This window comes from Mobula hypostoma, chromosome 1 (assembly GCF_963921235.1).
Source record: "Mobula hypostoma chromosome 1, sMobHyp1.1, whole genome shotgun sequence".
Lineage (NCBI taxonomy): Eukaryota > Metazoa > Chordata > Chondrichthyes > Myliobatiformes > Myliobatidae > Mobula > Mobula hypostoma.
This window is the reverse complement of record NC_086097.1, coordinates 164,349,829-164,369,377: the sequence shown is the minus strand read 5'-3', so window position 1 is coordinate 164,369,377 and position 19,549 is coordinate 164,349,829. Positions and strand designations below refer to the sequence as shown.

The 19,549-nt window shown below is 41.5% G+C and overlaps 1 protein-coding gene across 9 annotated transcripts in view; it reads right to left on the bottom strand.

Annotated features, from left to right (window-relative positions):
- Positions 1–418: 418 nt before the first annotated feature.
- The window catches only part of LOC134351958 (receptor-type tyrosine-protein phosphatase mu-like), a 1,067,206-nt gene continuing 1,048,075 nt past the window's right edge, over positions 419–19,549 (bottom strand). For all 9 annotated transcript variants that reach the window (XM_063058925.1, XM_063058929.1, XM_063058945.1 and 6 more), the window contains 4 exons: positions 16,334–16,459; positions 13,808–13,971; positions 4,115–4,250; positions 419–2,676 (listed from right to left, as the gene is read on the bottom strand). In XM_063058925.1, the coding sequence (XP_062914995.1) occupies positions 2,623–2,676; positions 4,115–4,250; positions 13,808–13,971; positions 16,334–16,459 (480 nt within the window). In that variant the 3' untranslated portion in view covers positions 419–2,622. The remainder of the gene's footprint in view (positions 2,677–4,114; positions 4,251–13,807; positions 13,972–16,333; positions 16,460–19,549) is intronic.

Here is a 19,549-nt window from a genome sequence, read left to right as displayed (position 1 = left end):
CGTACTGGTTAATGTGAGGTTCTCGTACTTCCATATCTCCCCATGAGGCGGCCATTCTGCCCAGTCAGTCTATGTTGACTCTTAGGGAAATCCCATTCCCCCCATAGCATATAATCTCCCACCTGTATATTTGCTCAACTCTAATTTTCTTAGCACTCCTTGACATGAGGGATAAATTACATGGGCCAATTAAACTACCAACCACAGCCCATCTACAGAAGGAACACACATAAAAATTGCTGGTGAACGCAGCAGGCCAGGCAGCATCTATAGGAAGAGGTACAGTTGACGTTTCGGGCTGAGACCCTTCGTCAGGACCAACTGAAGTCTCTTACTATCTCTTCTTTCAGTCAGTCCTGATGAAGGGTCTTGGCCCGAAACGTCGACTGTACCTCTTCCTATATATGCTGCCTGGCCTGCTGTGTTCACCAGCAATTTTTATGTGTGTTGCTTGAAATTCCAGCATCTGCAGATTTCCTTGTGTTTGCCATCTACAGAAGGGGTGATTTATAGGATCCATCTTGCAACTGCAGCACTCAGAGTCGGGGTGAGCCCAACGCTGTCACTCGGAGCAACTGCAGACTCCTTAGTGATTAGCATCGACAGCTGAGATTGGCCCATGGTCGTTGGAATGGTGAAAACAGCACAGGAACCTGTTCCAGTGCAGTGCTGTTCAGATTAACCTGATAACATCAAAATGTTGCATGAAAGTAGACTTTAATGTAGAAAAATATTTCAATGCAGAACGAGGGAGACAAAACATTAAAGAACAAAATAACACTGAGCAAATTGGCAAAGATGGTCAAAAATTTGGCCAAACAGGTAGGTCAAACAAACTTCCTAAAAGAAAGAAAAGGAGACAATGGAGAGTTGTCAAATATGTGTGTGATGGCTTGTTTTCAAGGAGGGGGTGGGCAGAAGAGCTTAGACGAGTTCAAGTTTATTTTTGAATGGAGGATAAGGACACCAGCCATGAGGGGACCGATGAAGCTCAGACAGGAGGTAAGAAGAGTACAAGCGAATGCTTTAGTAGCAGATTGGTGGAGTCAGACTGTGAAGGCAAGCTATGTAAACAGAAATAGATGAAGGCATATTTGTGACGGACACAGAGTGAAATTGCAAGAATAACCCTAGGTTGGATCATTGCAAAATCTGGATCTGCCATTGACAATAGCCCGGGAGAGGATGGAATTAACATCTCAGGAATGGAGTTAATGATTGACATTAATTTCTGGTGACCCACTGGCTTTGCTTATGATTTTCCAGGATTACCATGAACGGAATTCCACACTGCAGGATTAGTTGAACAGCCAGTAGTAAGGTGAATAGGCGATGGGGACAAGGGCTAGGTTGGCCTAGGGAGGCACTTTAAAATGACGCTATACAAACTAATCAGTCTCTTCTTTATGTTACGAGACATCTTCACTGTGGCACTTTACAACCCAGTAGTCAGAATATCAACTCACTTCTCCAGACAGAAGAATAAGCAACTTTTATCAGTGAGATTGGCAACTCAACCATTGCCACTGCACCCCTCCCCCCCCACCCCCACCAGTCATATCAGCTCACCATTCAAAGGGGAGTAGAAATCGGACACTCACTCTCCCTGGCTGTGAAAGCCAGCTCAACTTCAACCTCTTGGCATTTCTTTTGAATACAGATTCAGAGCAGAAGTGGGTAACTGGAGGCAAAACACAGATAAGCAAGGGTGCAATTGTGAATGGATGAACTAAAAGAACTTAAATTGTTGTGACCTGTGCTGATGTAAAATCTTTAATGTAAGCGAAGACCTCAACTGTTTCTCAAAGAACATGAAGTTGGAGGTTGGAGAGAGAGAAAAAAACAATTAAATATAAGGTTCTGAAGGAAAATTGTATTAAAAAGGAACAAGCTAGAAATGATGATTATAGTCTGTAATGCTCTGTAAAAAAAGCTAATTTTCATGGTATTTATTGATAAACTTTAACTCCAACTGTACAAGAATAGAGACTTAACATATTTGCAATTAGAATTGTTCACATGAAGAATAAAATGACCCCAGGTGACTGGAGAGTATTTGAAGTTGTTTTACATGGGGAAACGTAACAGCTCTTGGGCAGTGAGTGAGAGTCAGGGAGGGTACAGTCTCAGGTTATAAGGAAGATTATTGTTGGAATAGACTTAGAAAAGTATTTAACGATAGAGTTTAATGGATTTACTTTTGCTCTTGGCATTTGTCAACTTCTCTAGGCTGTCAGTAAATGCTTTGCATTTAAAAAAGATATTGTGCTCTTTAGTTACAACAGTTAACTAACAATATTTTGAATAATGTGTATACATTTACTATGAATATCAATTTTATTTTAAATATTAAACAGCTACAGTATAGGGAGCTGGTGGATTAAAGTAAATGTCTGGCAGTGCAAGCAGAATTTTACAGTCTCTCTCTCTCTCTTACTCTTCCTCTGAGCCCAGGAGGGACCCAGTGAGTGGAATAAAAACTAGGGAGAAGCGTTGGCTTGTAGAACTGATGGCTGATGACGTGAAGCTCTCTCATCACAGTTTACCAAGAATCAGGGAGTTGCTTTCTCAATGTGGACAGGATGGGTCTCGTCGGCTGCCAGTGTATCTGCTAAATCTTGATCAGCCAGAATTCAAGCATTCAATTGCCACTTCATAGCAGAACTTATATTGATCCTGGAAAAAAAAACATGAGGTATGTCAACAAAATCATTTTCTTCTTTTTATAATTGACCCCTCTTTAATATAATGTATGGACTGCTGGATCAAGAGGGTAGTTTCTTTTTATTCCTGGTGAAAACCCTTCAGAATACAGCTAAGGCAGTGGGATGTTATGTTAACAGTTCATGTTGGTGTAAAATGATGACACTTTTAAGGATAAATTCTGTGAGACCAAGGTTTTAGTAATGAGCCATTCCATGCCAAAAGCACAGCCTTGCAATTTTTTCCCCAGAATAATGTGTGTGCTAACCAGGCCTGACTAAATGGGGTTTCCCCTTTATTCATGGGTGGACCCTTTGAAACAGGGATGAGAAGAAACTTTGAAAAATAAAGGGACTCCTAATAGGAATATCTGAAGTAAGACTTCTCTATGCGAAAGAATTGTGGAGACTTAGTTGTGACAGAAATCAATGTGAGTCATGGGATATCAGGTTGGTGAAGAGAAGTGGACTGAGGTAATAGACTAGCTGTGACCTGATTGATTGGTAAAGCAGGAGTCTCCTTCAGTTTCCAATTGACCCAGTGGATGTTCAATACCTCAGAATGGAAAATTTAAAACTAAGGAGCACAATCTTTGGGTAAGGCACTGTCCATTTAGGAATGAGAGGAGGAGCAAATTGGTTACTCAAAGGATTGCAATTGTTGGAATTCCCTCCCTCAGAGGAGTTCTGTTGCTCAGTTTTGTTAAACATTCAAAGCTGGATTTGAACACCAGGAATGAACATAAGGCTTAACACACATATAATGCTGGAGGAGCTCAGCGGTTAGGTAGCATCTATGGACTGAGTCCTGATGAAGGATCTTGGCACAAAATGTCAGCTGTACAATTTCTTCCATACTTGTTGCCTGACCTACTGTTTTTCTCCAGGATTCTGTGGGTGTTGCTCAAGACTGCCAGCATTAGCAGAGCATCTTGTGTCTCTGATATATGGATTAGATGGGAAAATAGATCTGACTGAATGGTAGAACAGGGTCCTGACACAGGAATTCGACTTGAAAAATTGACAGTTCTTTTCTTCCCACAGATGGTGCTTGATTTGCTGAGTACCTCCAGCGGATTGTTTGCTGCTTGGTTAGCTTGCTTTGCTCCTGTTCCCTATTCCTGTCTTCACGGAAACTTCACATGTTCCTAATGTAAGCCCAAACCCTAACTGTCCCAATGTGAGATATAGCCATCTCGATGAGAGTGACTGTTCCTGGCAAACTTTACATAGGGTTGGGTTCTTATCATCTCCTCCTGTGGGCTGTCTGTTGAGCCAGCACAGGTCTTTCCAGGAATATATAGAGAATCCCAGTGGGAAGTCTAGCCAGATATGTAATTATGGTGAACAGGCGATGCGTATAGACGCCTGTTATCTGTGAGTTAAATGTCGTAGTTTCAATTTGCACTTACCAGCAAGTCAACCATATTGGGCTTGTTGTTACGCAGTGTTTTTACAGCGTGGAACACATCTACAGCCCGCTGATGCCGCAGCATTTCACATACGATACTGATTGCACAGAATGCACCACTGCGTCCTCCACCATTCCTGTATGTGCACCAGAGAATGAACATGATTCAGTGCCCAGGTCATAATTAATACTACAATCCAGATCCCAAGATGAACGTGTGACAGTACTGAGTTTGCTAACTACAAAGTTCTAAACTCAAATGAGGACCTTAAGCCCTATTGATATAAATAGCCATGGGAACCTTTACTAAAGGGAAATTACACCTAACCTTTAAGGACTATTTCACTTTCCTGTTTACCCACTACTTGAGTGGAAGGTTCCCCCTTCCTATCAAAGAGGAGACACTTCCAGCTAAGAAAGTAGTTTAAACACAGTTCATCTATTTTCAAAGATACACACTTAAATCCAAACAATATTCTTACAACACATTTCAAACTGACAAAGGATTTCTATCTTATAAAAGATTTCCAAAATACGAACTACTTCTAAAACACAAAAGATTTCCAAAACACAGATACAGTTTCTCTAAGCTAAAAAGGCACACCACCGAACTTCACTCAGACCAGTCATTTGTCGCAGAAATCAAAGGCAGACGAATAGTTTCCGTCATCTATCTTGATGTTCCTGGGTCATTCCAAAAAAATCTGAACTTTTCTCTAAATTTATACTTTTCCGTGCCCCTTGTGTGACTTCACACACATGTGATATTATTTTAGATACCTTTTAACACTAATAGCTCTAATAGCTTCCAGAGACAATTCCCAGTTACCCACAATTATCGCTGTGAAGCTGACTACTTGAGTACATAAGTCTTCCAACATACTAATAGATAACATACTAATCGATGGGCTGAATGGCCTAATTCTGCTCTTATATCTTACAGTCATAAATTACTGATATGCTAAATAATAATATACATCTGGTCTGCAAGCTGCCTTGAACTAAATAACTCAGCTAGCATTGTCTGTTTTGATTCAAGCTGAATTAAATAACCATTTGTCTTATGCTGCACCTCCTGAGCAGTTAAAGCAAGCGCAGCCAGCAATCTTTGCTTTATAGACAATACTGCTTGAAAAGCTGACCTTTCACTTTCAAACTGATTACTGCTTGCCATTTACATTAAGAACTGAAGACTGGCTCCCATTCACGACAAACAGCTAAACAAAGAAGTTGCTTTATTTACAGAGGTTTAATTTATTCAAAAATAACACTTTGATCTTTTGAAGTGTTCGCTGCTGTGTTTAGAAAGCTGATCTGGGCAGTAAATATCCATCATAAATACAAATACAAAATTGTATTTACAATTTTTGTATTGTAAATACGAAATTGTTTAATATCATTTCCTGTACACAAGTGTAAAGGAGAACAAGATAATTCTAACTCTGGATCTGATGCAGCACAAAAACAGAATAATATAATAAAAAGAAACATAATAAATATAAGTACATAAGATAGGTTATATATATTGATTGATTGTATGTCCATAAAGTGTTGCTGTACACTAGGAGACTGAAAGGAAATAATAAAGTCGTGGTGGAGATGTTGATCAGCCTTACTGCTTGGGGTAAGTAACTGTTTTTGAGTCAGGTGGTCCTGGTGTAAATGCTATGTAGCCTCCTCCATGATGGGAGTGGAACAAACAGTCCATCATCAACGATCCCTGATGCATGTAGCTGAGCATTAAAGCCATTATTGACTACACAAGGAAAAACAGAGTCAACTGTATAGTGATACTTCCCTCGCTGATGCTCTAAACAATGCTTATGCATGCGACACAATGACGGCCACGAAAGCTACCCCATTTCCAAGTGAGCAGCCGCTACCTGTAACAGCAGCAGAATGTGAGAAGAGCTCTGCAGAGTGTCAGTCTCCATAAGGCGGCCAGGACAGGCAACATCCCAAGCTGAGTACTCCTGGAGTGTGCACACCAGCTCACTGATTTCTGGATTTCAGTCTAGCATTCTACAGTATTGACCCCCAAACCCTACTCCTCGGTCTAAATACAGTACGGTGCAACTTGGTGTTGGTCTTGTAATGAACAGATCTCAGATAGTCAGGATGCAGAACTGCTCCTCCCTCCCATCATCCTCAGCACAGGTGCCCCCCGCCCCCCGGGCTGTGTGCTGAGACCACTGCCGTACACTGCTGAGTCATGATTGCGCGGCTAAATACCTGCGCAATCAAATCATCAGATTCACCGATAACACCACAGAGGTGTGTCTCATCACCACTAACGATGAGGCAGCCAACAGTTAGGAGGTGGAAGAGCTCGAGGTCTGGTGCCAGGCAAATAGCCTCTTTCACAATGTCAGCAAGACAAAGGAGATGGTTATCGACTTGAGGAGCACTTGCACCAATCACACTCCGTTTTACATTGACAGCGCAGCAGTGAAAACTGTAAGCAGTTTCAAATTCCTGGGAGTGCAAATGACGCACAACCTCTCATAGTCCTAGAACACATCCTACACAGTAAGGAAGTTGGTTCTTGATTAGTAAGAATGCCAAAGGTTACAGGAAGAAGGCAGGAGAGAGTGGTTTGAGAGGGAAATAGAGTTTTGACCAGAGATCAATCCTGACATCGGAAGTGTTGAGAGAAGGAGACTTCAATTAGGTCCACTGCTCAAGGGTAAAAGGCAGGAGTGAGTCGTGGCCGCATAATAAAGCTTTGACTAGCAGTTAGTCGGTGTTTGGGATAAATTAGTTAGAGCATATTAAAGGAAGGCAGCAATAAGTGCAGTGGCCCTCATCTGAATGGACATAGAGTGGTGATAGTAAGACTTTAGCTCTTCGAGTCTTCAGCGAAGAAAGGCTTCACTCAGAGAAAGCAGAGGAGAGAAAAGGTCAAGTTTTTCCTTCTCTTCTTTATATCTGCTCAGCTAGGACAGTAGAGATGCCGGGCAGGATAGTGAAATGCTCCTCTTGTGGGTTGAGGGAAGGCAGGGAGACCTCCAGTGTCCCTGACGACTACAACTACAAGAAGTACATCCAGCTGCAGCTTCTGACAAAACCACGTTAAGGAGTTGGAGCTGGAACTGGATGAACTCCAGATCATTTGGGAGGCTGATAGATAGGACATATAGAGAGGTAATTACATCCAAGGTGTAGGACACAGGAAACAGGGTGACAGTCAGGAAGTGGAAAGGGGTTGAGCAGCCAGTATAGAGTACCCCTATGGCCATCCCCCCCAATAACAGGTATATCACTTTGGATACAGTTGGTGGGCTGTGGGGGGGGGAAGCTGACCCAACAGAGGAAAGTCACAGTGGTTGGGTCTCTGACACAGAGTCTGCCTTGGTGACTCAGGAGGGAAAGGGGGAGAAAAGGCACTCTGTGCTAATAGGGGATTCATTAGGTAAGGGATCAGACAGGAGAATCTGTGGGTGAGAATGATACTCCCAGATGGTATGTTGCCTCCCAGGCGCCAGGGTCTGGGATATCTTGGATCGACTCCTCAGCATTCTTAAGTGGAAGTGTGAACAGCCAGAAGTTGTGGTCCATGTAGGTACCAATGACGTAGGTAGGACGAGTGACAACGTTCTGCAAAGGGAGTTCATGTAGTTAAATGCTAAGTTAAAGGGCAGGACCTCTAGGGTTGTGATCTCAGAATTGCTACCCATGCCACATGATGGTGAGGCCAGAACTAGGAAGATTATACAGTTTAATATGTGGCTAGGGAGTTGGTGTAGTAGGGAGGGCATAATTTTAGATCATTGGGCTCTCTTCCATGGAAGGTAGGACCTGCACAGAAGGGATGGTTTGCACCTGAACTGGAGGGTGACTCATATCCTAGCAGGAAGGTTTGTTAAGACTGCACGGTTGGGTTTAAACTAGAGTTGCAGTGGGATGGGAACCAGAGTGCCAGAACAGTTAGTGGAGAGGTTGTGGAAGCAAGTGTTGGTAAGACCTCACACAAAGCCCCGAATCAAAAGGTTGAGCATGATGTGACTAATGTCCTAGCTGCCAATATTTCAATGCAAGATGTATTGTAGGAAAGGTGGATGATAGTGCTGAAGATGAGGTGGCTGGTTTACAGAGGCAACGTGTAGTGAGGAGAGGCTGTTGATAGGGCAAAATAGCAGTCAACAGGGTGAGTTGCAATGTAAAAGGTGGACAAGATTGAAAAGGGTGAATACAGGACTGAAGGTGTTATATTTGAATAAGTGCGGGATATGGAATAAGGTAGATGAACTTGCAGCACAGTTGCAGATTGGTATGTATGATGTTGTAGGCATCACTGAATAATGGCTGAAAGAAGATTATGGCTGGGAACTTAATGTCCAAGGATACAAATTGTATCAAAAGGATAGGTAGGAAGGCAGAGGGGGTGGCATTGCTCTGTTGGTAAAAAGTGAAATCAAATCATTAGAGAGAGATGACATAAGGTTGGAAGGTATTGAATCATTATGGATAGAGCTAAAGAACTGCAAGGGTGAAAAGACCCTGATGAGAGTTATATACAGACCCCCTCAAACAGTAGCAAGGAGGTATACACACAGAGTTCTGAAAGAAACATCTGAAGAGATTGTGGAGGCATTAGTAACGATCTTTCAGGGATTACTAGATTCTGGAATGGTTCCGAAAGACTGGAAAATTGTGAATGTCACTCCACTCTTCAAGAAGGGAGAGAGGCAGAGGAAAAGAAGGGAACTATAGGCCTGTTAGTCTGACCTCGATGGTTGGGAAGATGTTGGAGTCGATTATTAAGGATGATGTCTCAGGGTACTTGGGAGCACATGATAAAACAGGCCATAGTCAGCATGGTTCCCTCAAGGGAAAATCTTGCCTGACAAATCTGTTGGAATTCTATGAAGAAATAATAAGTGAGATAGACAAAGGAGAAATGATTGATGTTGCGTACTTAGATTTTAGAAGGCCTTTGACTAGTGCCACACATGAGGTTGCTTAACAAGCTATGAGCCCACGGGATTACAGGAAAGATTCTAGCATGGATAAAGCAGTGGCTGATTGGCAGGAGGCAATGGGTGTGAATAAAGGAAGCCTTTTCTGGCTGGCTGCCAGTGACAAGTGGTATTCCACAGGAGTCTGTGTTGGGACCGATTCTTTTTACATTATATGTTAATGATTTGGATACTGGATTTGATGGCTTTGTTGAAAAGTTTGCAGATGATATGAAGATAGGTGGAGGTGGAGGTATCTTTGTGGAAGTAGAGAGGCTACTGAAGGATTTAGGAGAATTGGCAAATGCCAGATGGAATACAGTGTTGGGAAGTGTATGATCATGCACTTTGGCAGAAGAAATGCAAGGGTTCACTCTTTTCTAAAAGGAGAGAAAATACAAAAAAAACTGAGTAGCAAAGGAAGTTGGGAGTCCTTATGTAGTATTTTCTAAAGGTTACTTTACAGGTTGAGTCTGAGGTGAGGAAGGCAAATGCAATGTTAGCATTCATTTCAGGAGTACTAGGATATAACAGCAAGGATGTAATGTTGAGACATTATAAAGCACTGGTGCAGCCTCACTTGGAGTATTGTGAGCAGTTTTGGGCCCCTTATCTTAGAAAGAATGTGCTGAAATTAGAGAGGGTTCAAAGGAGGTTCACAAAAATGATTTCAGGACTGAATGGCTTGTTATATGAAGAGTGTTTGATGGTTCCTGGCCTGCATACACTGGAATTCAGAAGAAAGAGTGGTGTCCTCATTGAAACCTATCAAATGGTGAGAGACCTTGATAGACTGGATGTGGAGAGGATGTTTCCTAAGACTAGTGGACACAGCCTCAGAATAGAGGAGTGTCCCTTTAGAAGGGAGATGAGACGGAATATCTCTAGCCAGAGAGCGGTGAATTGGTGGAATTCCTTTCCACAGGAGCTGTGAAGGCCAAATCTTTATGTATATTTAAGGCAGAGGTTGATAGATTCTTGATTGATCAGGGCATGAAGAGATATACGGAGAAGGCAGGAGATTGGGGCTGAAAGGAAACTTGGATCAGTCATGATGAAATGACGGAGCAGACTTGATGGGCCAAATGGCCTAATTCTGCTCCTGTATCTTATGATCTTATGGAAATTAAATCACCCATGATCAAATGGTGCAGCAGACTCGATAGGCTGAATAGCTTAATTCTGCTCCATTGTCTTATGGTCTTATTAGTTTAGTTACATATAGAAACACAGATAACCTGCAGCACAATACAGGCCCTTCGGCCCACAATGCTGTGCTGAACATGTACTTACTTTAGAAATTATCGAGGGTTACCCATAACCCTCTATTTTTCTAAGCTCCATCACTAGCTTAATTAGTTTGGTGGGATACTGTGGGTGTTTAGGGCAGTAATGAAGGTTCTCCATCTCTGGTGGTGTTCAGGACTTTCTTCATTATGTCAGTTGCACCCACTCGGTTGTCACTACAGTACTGTCAGTCACGCAAGTCCCGAGTGGAGACTCAGGAATACCATCAGCACTCAGATGTTGAGGAATTCTTCATTGTTGTTTCTGCAACAATTTTGTTATACCGTTCAGGTTGTTAGCCCTGAGCTGAACCCCAAACCTGGAGGACCAGTGGACCCCTCTTAGTCTGTTCTCTACCCTTTGACTGGGTTGGCATGGTTGTCCCTACCAAGAGCCAAAGTACAAGGCCCTGACTCCAGCCAGCACTTTTTCTCCAGATCATTGAGGCAGTAAGCCTCCAAACCCAACGACAAGGTTGTGGGCACCTTGGAGGCGCTCCTGCTGCACTGTTCTAGTGAAGTATGTGTTCTAGTACATGAAGTACATGAACAGATAACAAGCATGGTCCAACAAGAAGCAAATAGCATGTTGCCCTTTACTGTGAAGGGGTTGGAATTTAAGAATAGGGAGGTTTTGTTACAGTTCTAAAAGTTGTTGGTGGGGACACACTTGGAGTACCATGTACATGTTGGGCCCCTTTAACTAAAAAAATGATTGTGTAATATCGCAGGCAGCCCAATGAGATGCACACAGCTAATTTCCCTCTCACCAAATGAGCATCAACAGTTTGTAACTGTATTCCCTGGGGCTTTAGAAGAAAGGAGTGACCTTATTCAAACATGTAAGATCCTAACCAGGCTTGACAGGTGTTGAAATGTTTTCTCAAATGGGAGAGTCATATACAAGGGGACATCGATTTAAAATAAGGGGCCAAGAGAGGTGCGTAGAAATGTAATCTGCCGAAGGGTGGTGAATAACTGGAATTCGCTACTCCGCAGGGTGATGCTGGGCTGATCATAAGATACATCTATTGTCCAGATAGGTAAATATTTGAAAGTAAAGAATTGAGGGTTATGGGGAACCGTCACAGCAAAAGGACTTGAGGCCACCACAGACCAACCACGATGTACTCCACCAGGAGCAGTGTAACATGGCATCCAGGCTGGAGATGCTGATGCCCCCAGTGTTCACTAGGCAGAAGAGAAGCTGCAGATTTCTGTGGCATTCATGGCCCTGGCCTGGACATCTTTGTGTGGCTGTATCTGACTGATATCTTTATGTGCTATGTGTGTTTTGTGCTGTGTGTGACTGTTGATGCTGTATCTTGCACCTCGGCCCTGGAGTAATGCTGTCTTGTTTAGCTGTATCCATGGGTATGCATGTATGGTTGAATAACAATTAAACTTGTATTGAATTGAATTGATCATATTAAATGGTGGGACAGACTTTGTGGCCAACTCCTTCTCCAGGCTTCTTGTGTTCATGTGATGGGAAGGAGCAATATGAAGATGCACCTAACAGAAAGAAATCGGAGTACACCAGCCATGATCTCAATCGGTGAGAAACACTCAAGGGAAAGGGAATAAAACAGAACCCATTACTGGAGGCCACATCTTAACAGTCGATGCCAACAAGAAATGGTAGTTTGAGATGTACTGCTTGATCGGCCGTTTAAGAAAATAAATAAATAAAACTAATTAAATGAAGGCAGTTAAGTGATGGTAGTGCTTGCATAAAATATCTCTCACGTGGACTCAATTTGCACTTCAAGCCAGTTCTTATTTTGCCAGGAGGACATTGCCACTTCCCGCACCATGTGTTGTTTGGGTGAGGCTGGCCCTGCTGTGCAACACATTTCTATGCAAGTTTGCACGGGTGATTCACTTCCACTGGGCTTCAGGCTTCACAAACTAATTGTATGCAGTCAGCAAACAGTGTGATTACTTCCATCACATTAACCTAAACCGGAGTCAGCTCTCACACCAGAGATGTGAGATCATTCAGTGCTCCTCCACATTGATTCACTTGGCTAATGGATTTTCAGGTGTATAATCAAGATATTGCCTTTTCGAGAATGCTTCTGTTAAATTATTTAGATAACTCCCAAATGTGAACTATTATTCAAAGCAAACTGTTCCAATCTCCAAAGTCCTCCCTTTCGAAGGGTAAAATGGAAAGAATTATCAGGCACTATAGTAAACAATTGAATCCAAATGGAGATCGTAATCCCCTCAGAACTGATCAGTGAATTCCAAGGCCTGGACCTCAGTAACCCCTTGTGCAATTGGATCCTGGATTTTCCCTCACTTGTAGACCCCAGTCAGTTTGGATTGGCAAAACCATCTCCTCCACAATCTCCATCAACACAGGAGCACCACAGGGATGTGTACTTAGCCCCCTGCTCTACTTTCTTTACACCTATGACTGTGTGGCTGAGTACAGCTCCAACACCACGCACAAGTTTGCTGACAACACCGCTGTTGTGAGTTGTATCAAAGGTTGTGAAGAATCAGCATACAGGAGGGAGAATGAAAATTTGGCTGAGTAGTGTAATAACAACAACCTCTCCCTCAATGTCAATAAGACCAAGGAACTGATTGCAGACTTTGGGGGAGGGAAACAGCGCTCGAGAAGCCAGTAATCATCAGAGGATCAGAGGTGGAGAGTGTCAGTAACTTTAAATTCCTGGGTGTCACTATCTCAGAGGACCTGTCCTGGACTCATCATATAAATATAATTGCGAAGAAAGCACAACAGCGCCTCTACTTCCTTAGGAGTTTGTGGAGATTAGGCATGTCATTAAAAACCTTGGAGAACTCCTATAGACGTGTGGTGGAAAGTGTGCTGAGTGGCTAAATTATGGCCTAGTATCGGAACACCAATGCCTTTGAGCGGAAAATCCTACAAAAGGTAGTGGATTTGGCCCAGTACACCACGGGTAAAACCCTCCCAGCCATTGAGCATATCTACATGTTATCATAGAAAAGCAGCATCTATCATCAAAGATCCTCCCCATCTAGGCCACACTCTTTTCTCACTATGTCATCAGGCAGAAGTTACAAGTTCCTCAGGACTCACACCACCAGGTTCAAGAACAGTTACTACTCCTCAATCATCAGGCTCTTGAACAAAAGGGGATAACTACACTCATTTAAGGAAGAACTCTTATCCTGTTATTTCATGCTGGTTATTTATTCCCATTTACTTATATCTGCATTTGCTCAACTTATTGTCCATTATTTATAGTTACTGTTCCATAGATTTGCTAAATATGCTTGCAGAAAAAGAATCTCAGGGTTGTATATGGTGACATGTATGTACTCTGATAATACATTTTACTTTGAACTTTGTTTGTGCCACAATATAACATCCACCATTTTGGTGAATTCAGTTTGTTTGATGCACTTTAATAAGGTACAAGTTGCCAGAGAGAAATAAGCATGACTTACAGACAGTGTACAACTGTGCGACCCTCCCCACCATCATATTCCTCCTGCCATTTTTCCACCTGTCTGATGAGTTTCAAGAAGGAACGTTTGGAGATGGGATTGTCTCGACACTTGGGCCATCCCAGAAACTGGAACTGCTGCACCATCCTACAGCCATCTTGAGGCTGAATGGACACAAAAGGAAATAAAAGTCATTAAGCAAACTTAACTAATTATTTACTGAGCTCTCTGTATTCCTTTATTGTGTGTGTCAACCCTTTTCCACTTAGTGTAGAACGTAAAAACGCTCTTTTCCTATCCAATAACAGAATTTCAAGCAAATATAAACCAACGATTTTATCTGTCCTCTATAGAAACATGTAAAGCAAAATACTATGAGAAATCTAAGCTCCAACATAAAATATGGGGAAGGTAAAATTAAGCAGGCATTTTTGTTAAGGGAGACAAGGAAAGTTATTGCCTCAGATAAATGGGTTTTCGTCAGAATTGGGAAAAACCTTTGGTAAAGAGCATGCAGAGAAAGGGAGGTGAGAACAAAAAGTGATTGGGAAGAGGAGAGGAGAAATTAAATAATAATTGGCATCTCCTGCATTTAACTCTATCACAGATTTTCCCTTGTATTTTCATCTTTCTTCCCCACCTTCTCTGCATTTTATGACATGACATCTCAATTTTTTCCAGTTCTGGAGAAAGGCCATGGATTCGAAACTTTAACTTGATTTGTTTCTACACAGATGCTGCTTAATCTGCTGAGTAAGAGGAGTGATTGATAAGTTTGTGGCCTACGGTAGAAGAAATCAATTTTAGAAAACCTAGCACATTTATTTTTCCTACATTTACACACTTAGTCCAGCGGTCGTGGAGCATACGGATCCCTTCTTTGTAGAAGTGGTCCACAGCAGGGGTGATTGATAAGTTCATGGCCTAAGGTAAAAGGCGATGAGTTATTAACTTCAAGCTTTCTGCGTTATCACTCAAAGAATGTATGTAACGTGCATGTAACGAGAACGTCTTGGACCTCCAGATGGTCCACAGCAGGGGTGGTTGATAAGTTCGTGGCCTAAGGTAGAAGGTGATGAGTTATATTGCTCTCGTTACATGCACGTGCAGTTCAACTCACTGAGTGAAAATGCAGAAGGTCTCCTCATCTCCTTTTACTTTAGGCCACGAACATATCAATCACCCCTGCTGTGCTCTGGAGGTCCAAGACACTGACTTCTACAAAGAAGGGATCCGTATGCTCCATGACCACTGGACTAAGTGTGTAAATGTAGGAAAAATAAATGTGCTAGGTTTTCTAAAATTGATTCCTTCTACCTTAGGCCGTGAACTTATCAATCACCCCTCATATTTACTATTCAATACATCAGCAAGGTGCACTAAATTAAAATTCTACGAGCAGTATATTAGAAAATTAAATAAAACCTTTGCACTAATAGCGTTTAGAAAAGTTTTTGATGATCAGGTGCCAAGGTAGGTGGTTTTATTGGAGCAATGCATGGTTGATTATTGTAACAATAAGATGGACAAGCTGGCTAGCAAATCACCTCAACTGGGATTATAGATGATCAACATATGAAAACTAAACCATCATTTGCTTTTCCCAAAGTAAGCAAGCTTTGGGAATGGTTAAGAAACCTCCAGTCACCAAAATCACCCTGTTCTTCTTTCCCATCCCCAATCCATATCTCCATGGTTTGCCCCACTTTATCTTAAAGACAATGACCAGAACAGTCATTAGTCCTCCAGGGTATCTTGTTTTAAATTCCACTCTATTCTCCTGCCAATATACAATGCCTAATTTATTTCACTATACCAGTCACTAAGAGGATAGATTTATAAGTTGACAATTATGAAGCTGCCCTTTCACTTGAAGCTCCTGTTAAAATTGAATCAGTTAAATGCCTCCTAATTGCATGACAATACTGTTTAAATTGAGAAAAAAATAACTGGTGAGAACAGTGGCTGAGATCCACCCTCTCAACTCTGACCACACCTGTAATGAAGAGAGGTTAGAAGTATATCTTGTACCACTTAAAGTTAGATTTTTTTTCATCAAACAATTAGCACATATTACTAAACAACAGAATTTTACCACACAGTAGCTGCTTTTTTAAATATTTTAGCCCAGTCTAAATATTTTAACAACCAATGTTATGTTCAGTAAGCATAATAAGCTTAAGACAGTATGTTAGCAATGTGTAGGAAAAAATTTCATTTTATGCTTTTTAAATAGCATTTTTAACACAACCCTCAATTAGAGCTATAGAAGCCATAGAGCATAATTATATATTAAAATTGGAAATGCTTCAAGCTGTAAGTACTATCCAGCAAAGCTGTTCAGATGCTTGGATTCACAGGACTGACAGGATACTCATTCTTCTCCTCAGCATCATTAACTTACTGTCAAGTGCTAGTGAGGAATCTAAAGCTCTTATGTTTAGACATGGTAAGTGGAGTTCGAAAGCGCTTCTGAAGATTTTAATTGATTATTTTCTCTCACCATGGCACAAAGCAGCTCCTTACCCTGGATGCATTGTAAATTCGGAATATTCTGCTGATTATGTCTTCTTCAAGGTTAGCGGACACAAACTCCACCTGGAGAGGCCCATGCCGATGGACACCATTTTCCGGCCAGTACTGAGGGCACAGCTAGTTGGAAAAATCATCAATATTTAGATCCACAAGCTACTAATGCAAAACATTTGCACTTGCAGAAAAAAACAGCACCCTAACGCGTTCCAAATATAATAAGCTGCTTTGATAATTTAATAGAATGTGGCGAGTGTTCCATAGCCAAAACTCAATAAATACGAAATGGTCAATGATGTTTTTTGCGGAAGACTATAAGGGAGTCCTTTTGGATGCAACAAGGGATTCTGCAGATGCTGTAAACCTTGAGCAACACACACACACACAAGATGCTGAAGGAATGCAGTGGGTCAAGCAGTATCTATGGAAGGATATGATCAGTCAATGTTACGTGCCAAGACCCTTCATCAGGATATCACTGCTTCTCTTTAAGAATTTTTAAAGACATGTCAACCTCACTGCTTTACCTTTGATAGATATTTTGATGCACAATTTAGTAGCGATGGGATAAGGAATGGTGAATATTGACTGATAATATTGATTTACGATCTGTGAAGTACACTTGCTTTGGTCAGAAGACAGAAATGTCCACTGACATATTTACATAGCAAGTCGCCACTGAAGATTGACGTATCTCTGACAGCAATGTGTGAACCTATGAAGCCATGTTCATATCTCCAGTCACAGGAGATGGCAAGGGAAGTGAAACACTGGAAGAAATTATCACAAGTAGCCACCTCTGGTGGCAAGGTACCATTATCTGGGGTCATGTGCATGTTGGACAATTATTCATATGTACAAATTAGCAATAGCTGGCTGGTGAAGTCCAGCACCTGACTAGGGAAAATCAATAAGTGAAAGGTTAAAGGCATGAAAGTAACTTCTGATCAATTGCACACAGACAAACATAACTTTTTTTGTGCTTGATTAGTATAAATGACATAAAGTCTCAAATTCCGGATGCATTGTTTCCGTTCAATATGGATCCTCGGTGTGAACTAGTGACTCATGCTGCAAGTTAATATTTTTCCTTTGCCATGCTCAAAAGAATATTCCCAGAACTTCAGATCAAGGGCTTTTTTTAAAATTTAAAAATGTGCACTTATCAGCTCACCCCAACGATACATATGGTGGAATTTGCTGATACCTTTTCTACAAAGGTTTTCTAGTTAAAAGTCTTACAGCTGTCACTGTTACAGAAGATCTGCCCCATCGGTCTGGACCTGATCCAAACCTTATCCCTTATATAAAAGGGCAATGATCCCATTTGCTGAAATTACATTAAAACATGTGGCCAAGTGTTAGCTGAGCAGGACAAGTACAGTGAAGCTCGGGTTAACTGCGTCGGAGCAAATCATTGTTGCTTGCTTGTGGTTCTGGTTCCATAGTTTCCTGAGGTAATTTATCCATTACAATCTCAGTGCAACAATCCTCCATACATCCACTAGAGATCAGTGGCACCATTTCCAGATCTGGTACATCAATCTGGTACATAATGTCACTACAGGTCACAGAGTGCAGTAGTGAAGGTGGAGTAGAAAAATTATGATTCATGTTTGCTGCCTGGCCAAATGATCAATATTTTGAGGGTGGCCAAAGGCTTTCAACTGGGCCACACTATGGCATGTTGAATGTGTTTATTGGTTACAAACCCAGACATCCAGTTTACAAGAGATCAAAACCCATTTTGCAAATGAGAAAGTTAATGGTCCAAAAAATAATCTGTTCTACTTCACTCTTAGGGGAGGCTAAGTGAATAAGTACTTTCCATCAGAGTGATATAGAGGAAAAATAAGTGACGCTCAAGAATCAACATTTTAAATCCCTTTTTATTTGACAGTGCAAAAGCTGGCTGCTTTTAGATCATTAGGGCTATTTCTGCAACTAATTGAAGGACTTGAGTATGTTCGCTGATGTTTATTGCCTGCTGAAACCTATGCTTTCATCTGTGCCTCACACAGCTCTGGTAGTTTGTTTCCTAATACTGAAGCAAACAAATCAAATTTCATAGCACTCCTTGATGGTAACTTTCAGTCTCCTGCTATAACTTCTGCAAAAGCCAAATAGCTTCCCTGAAGATATGGAATAAAATAGCCCTTGAGGAAATGTTACCAGGGCATTCTTCATGCAAGGTCAAGGCTTTTTTGCTGGGGTCAGCTGGACTTTCTGACAACTGAATCTGGCAAGTGAGGCTCTGTGCCAGGACAGTCTATTGAGGCTGTTTTCCCATGTCAGTAAGTGAATGTTTCTTTAAGATATGACAGTACACAACACTGATGTGTTGCCATACATAACCATTCTAACCACCTACACCTATATCAGGCTGACACCATACCTACTGCATGCTAAACCTAACAATGTTTAGAAGTGAACTGAAGCAGAGGGACATGATTAAACTGAGAGATTCCATGGCTTTAAGTGGACAGACAGTGACACAGCGAATGAAGATGCTGTCTCACGGTTCCAGCGACTCTGGTTCTATTCTGCAGAGTGCTGCCTGTGTTGTTTACAAGTTCTCAACCTGAGGTGTACTGGTTTACTCTGGGTGCTCCAGTTTCTTGCCACATCCCAAAGGCATGCAAGTTGGCAGCTTAATTATCCCATGTAAGTTCCCCGGTAGTGAGCAGCTGATCAGAATTTAGGGAGAATAAAAAGTGGTACTGTACTAATGTAGGATTACTGTTAAAGGGTTGTTGATGGTCAGCACGAACTTTAGGAGATCTGCAGAGCCTGTTTCCATGCTGTATCTCACAATGATAGACAAACATTCTGATTTTAAGTTTTGCAAATCGTATTTATGATGTTGCTTGCTTTTGAAACTTCTACCAATTGGGACCTGATAAATCCAGATTTCGTTTCAGTAATCAGACAAAAGGATTTTCACTAATGGGTTTATGAAAAGTGCCCTCTGCAGTTCCTCAGTTATTGAATTCAATTTAAAAAAAAATTTTATTGACAACCTTTCAGAAAGCTTTGTACTGTTGGCATGTGTTTTCGTTCAATCCTGCAAATATGAGACATTCAATAGATATTGAAAAAGAATCATTTTCACCACTACTTTCAAAAAAAGTATGGAGGAACTAAACATGCTTACAGAAGTGTCTTAGATTACAATGGTGAAGGCTGTGAATTGGTTGATTTTAACTTTTC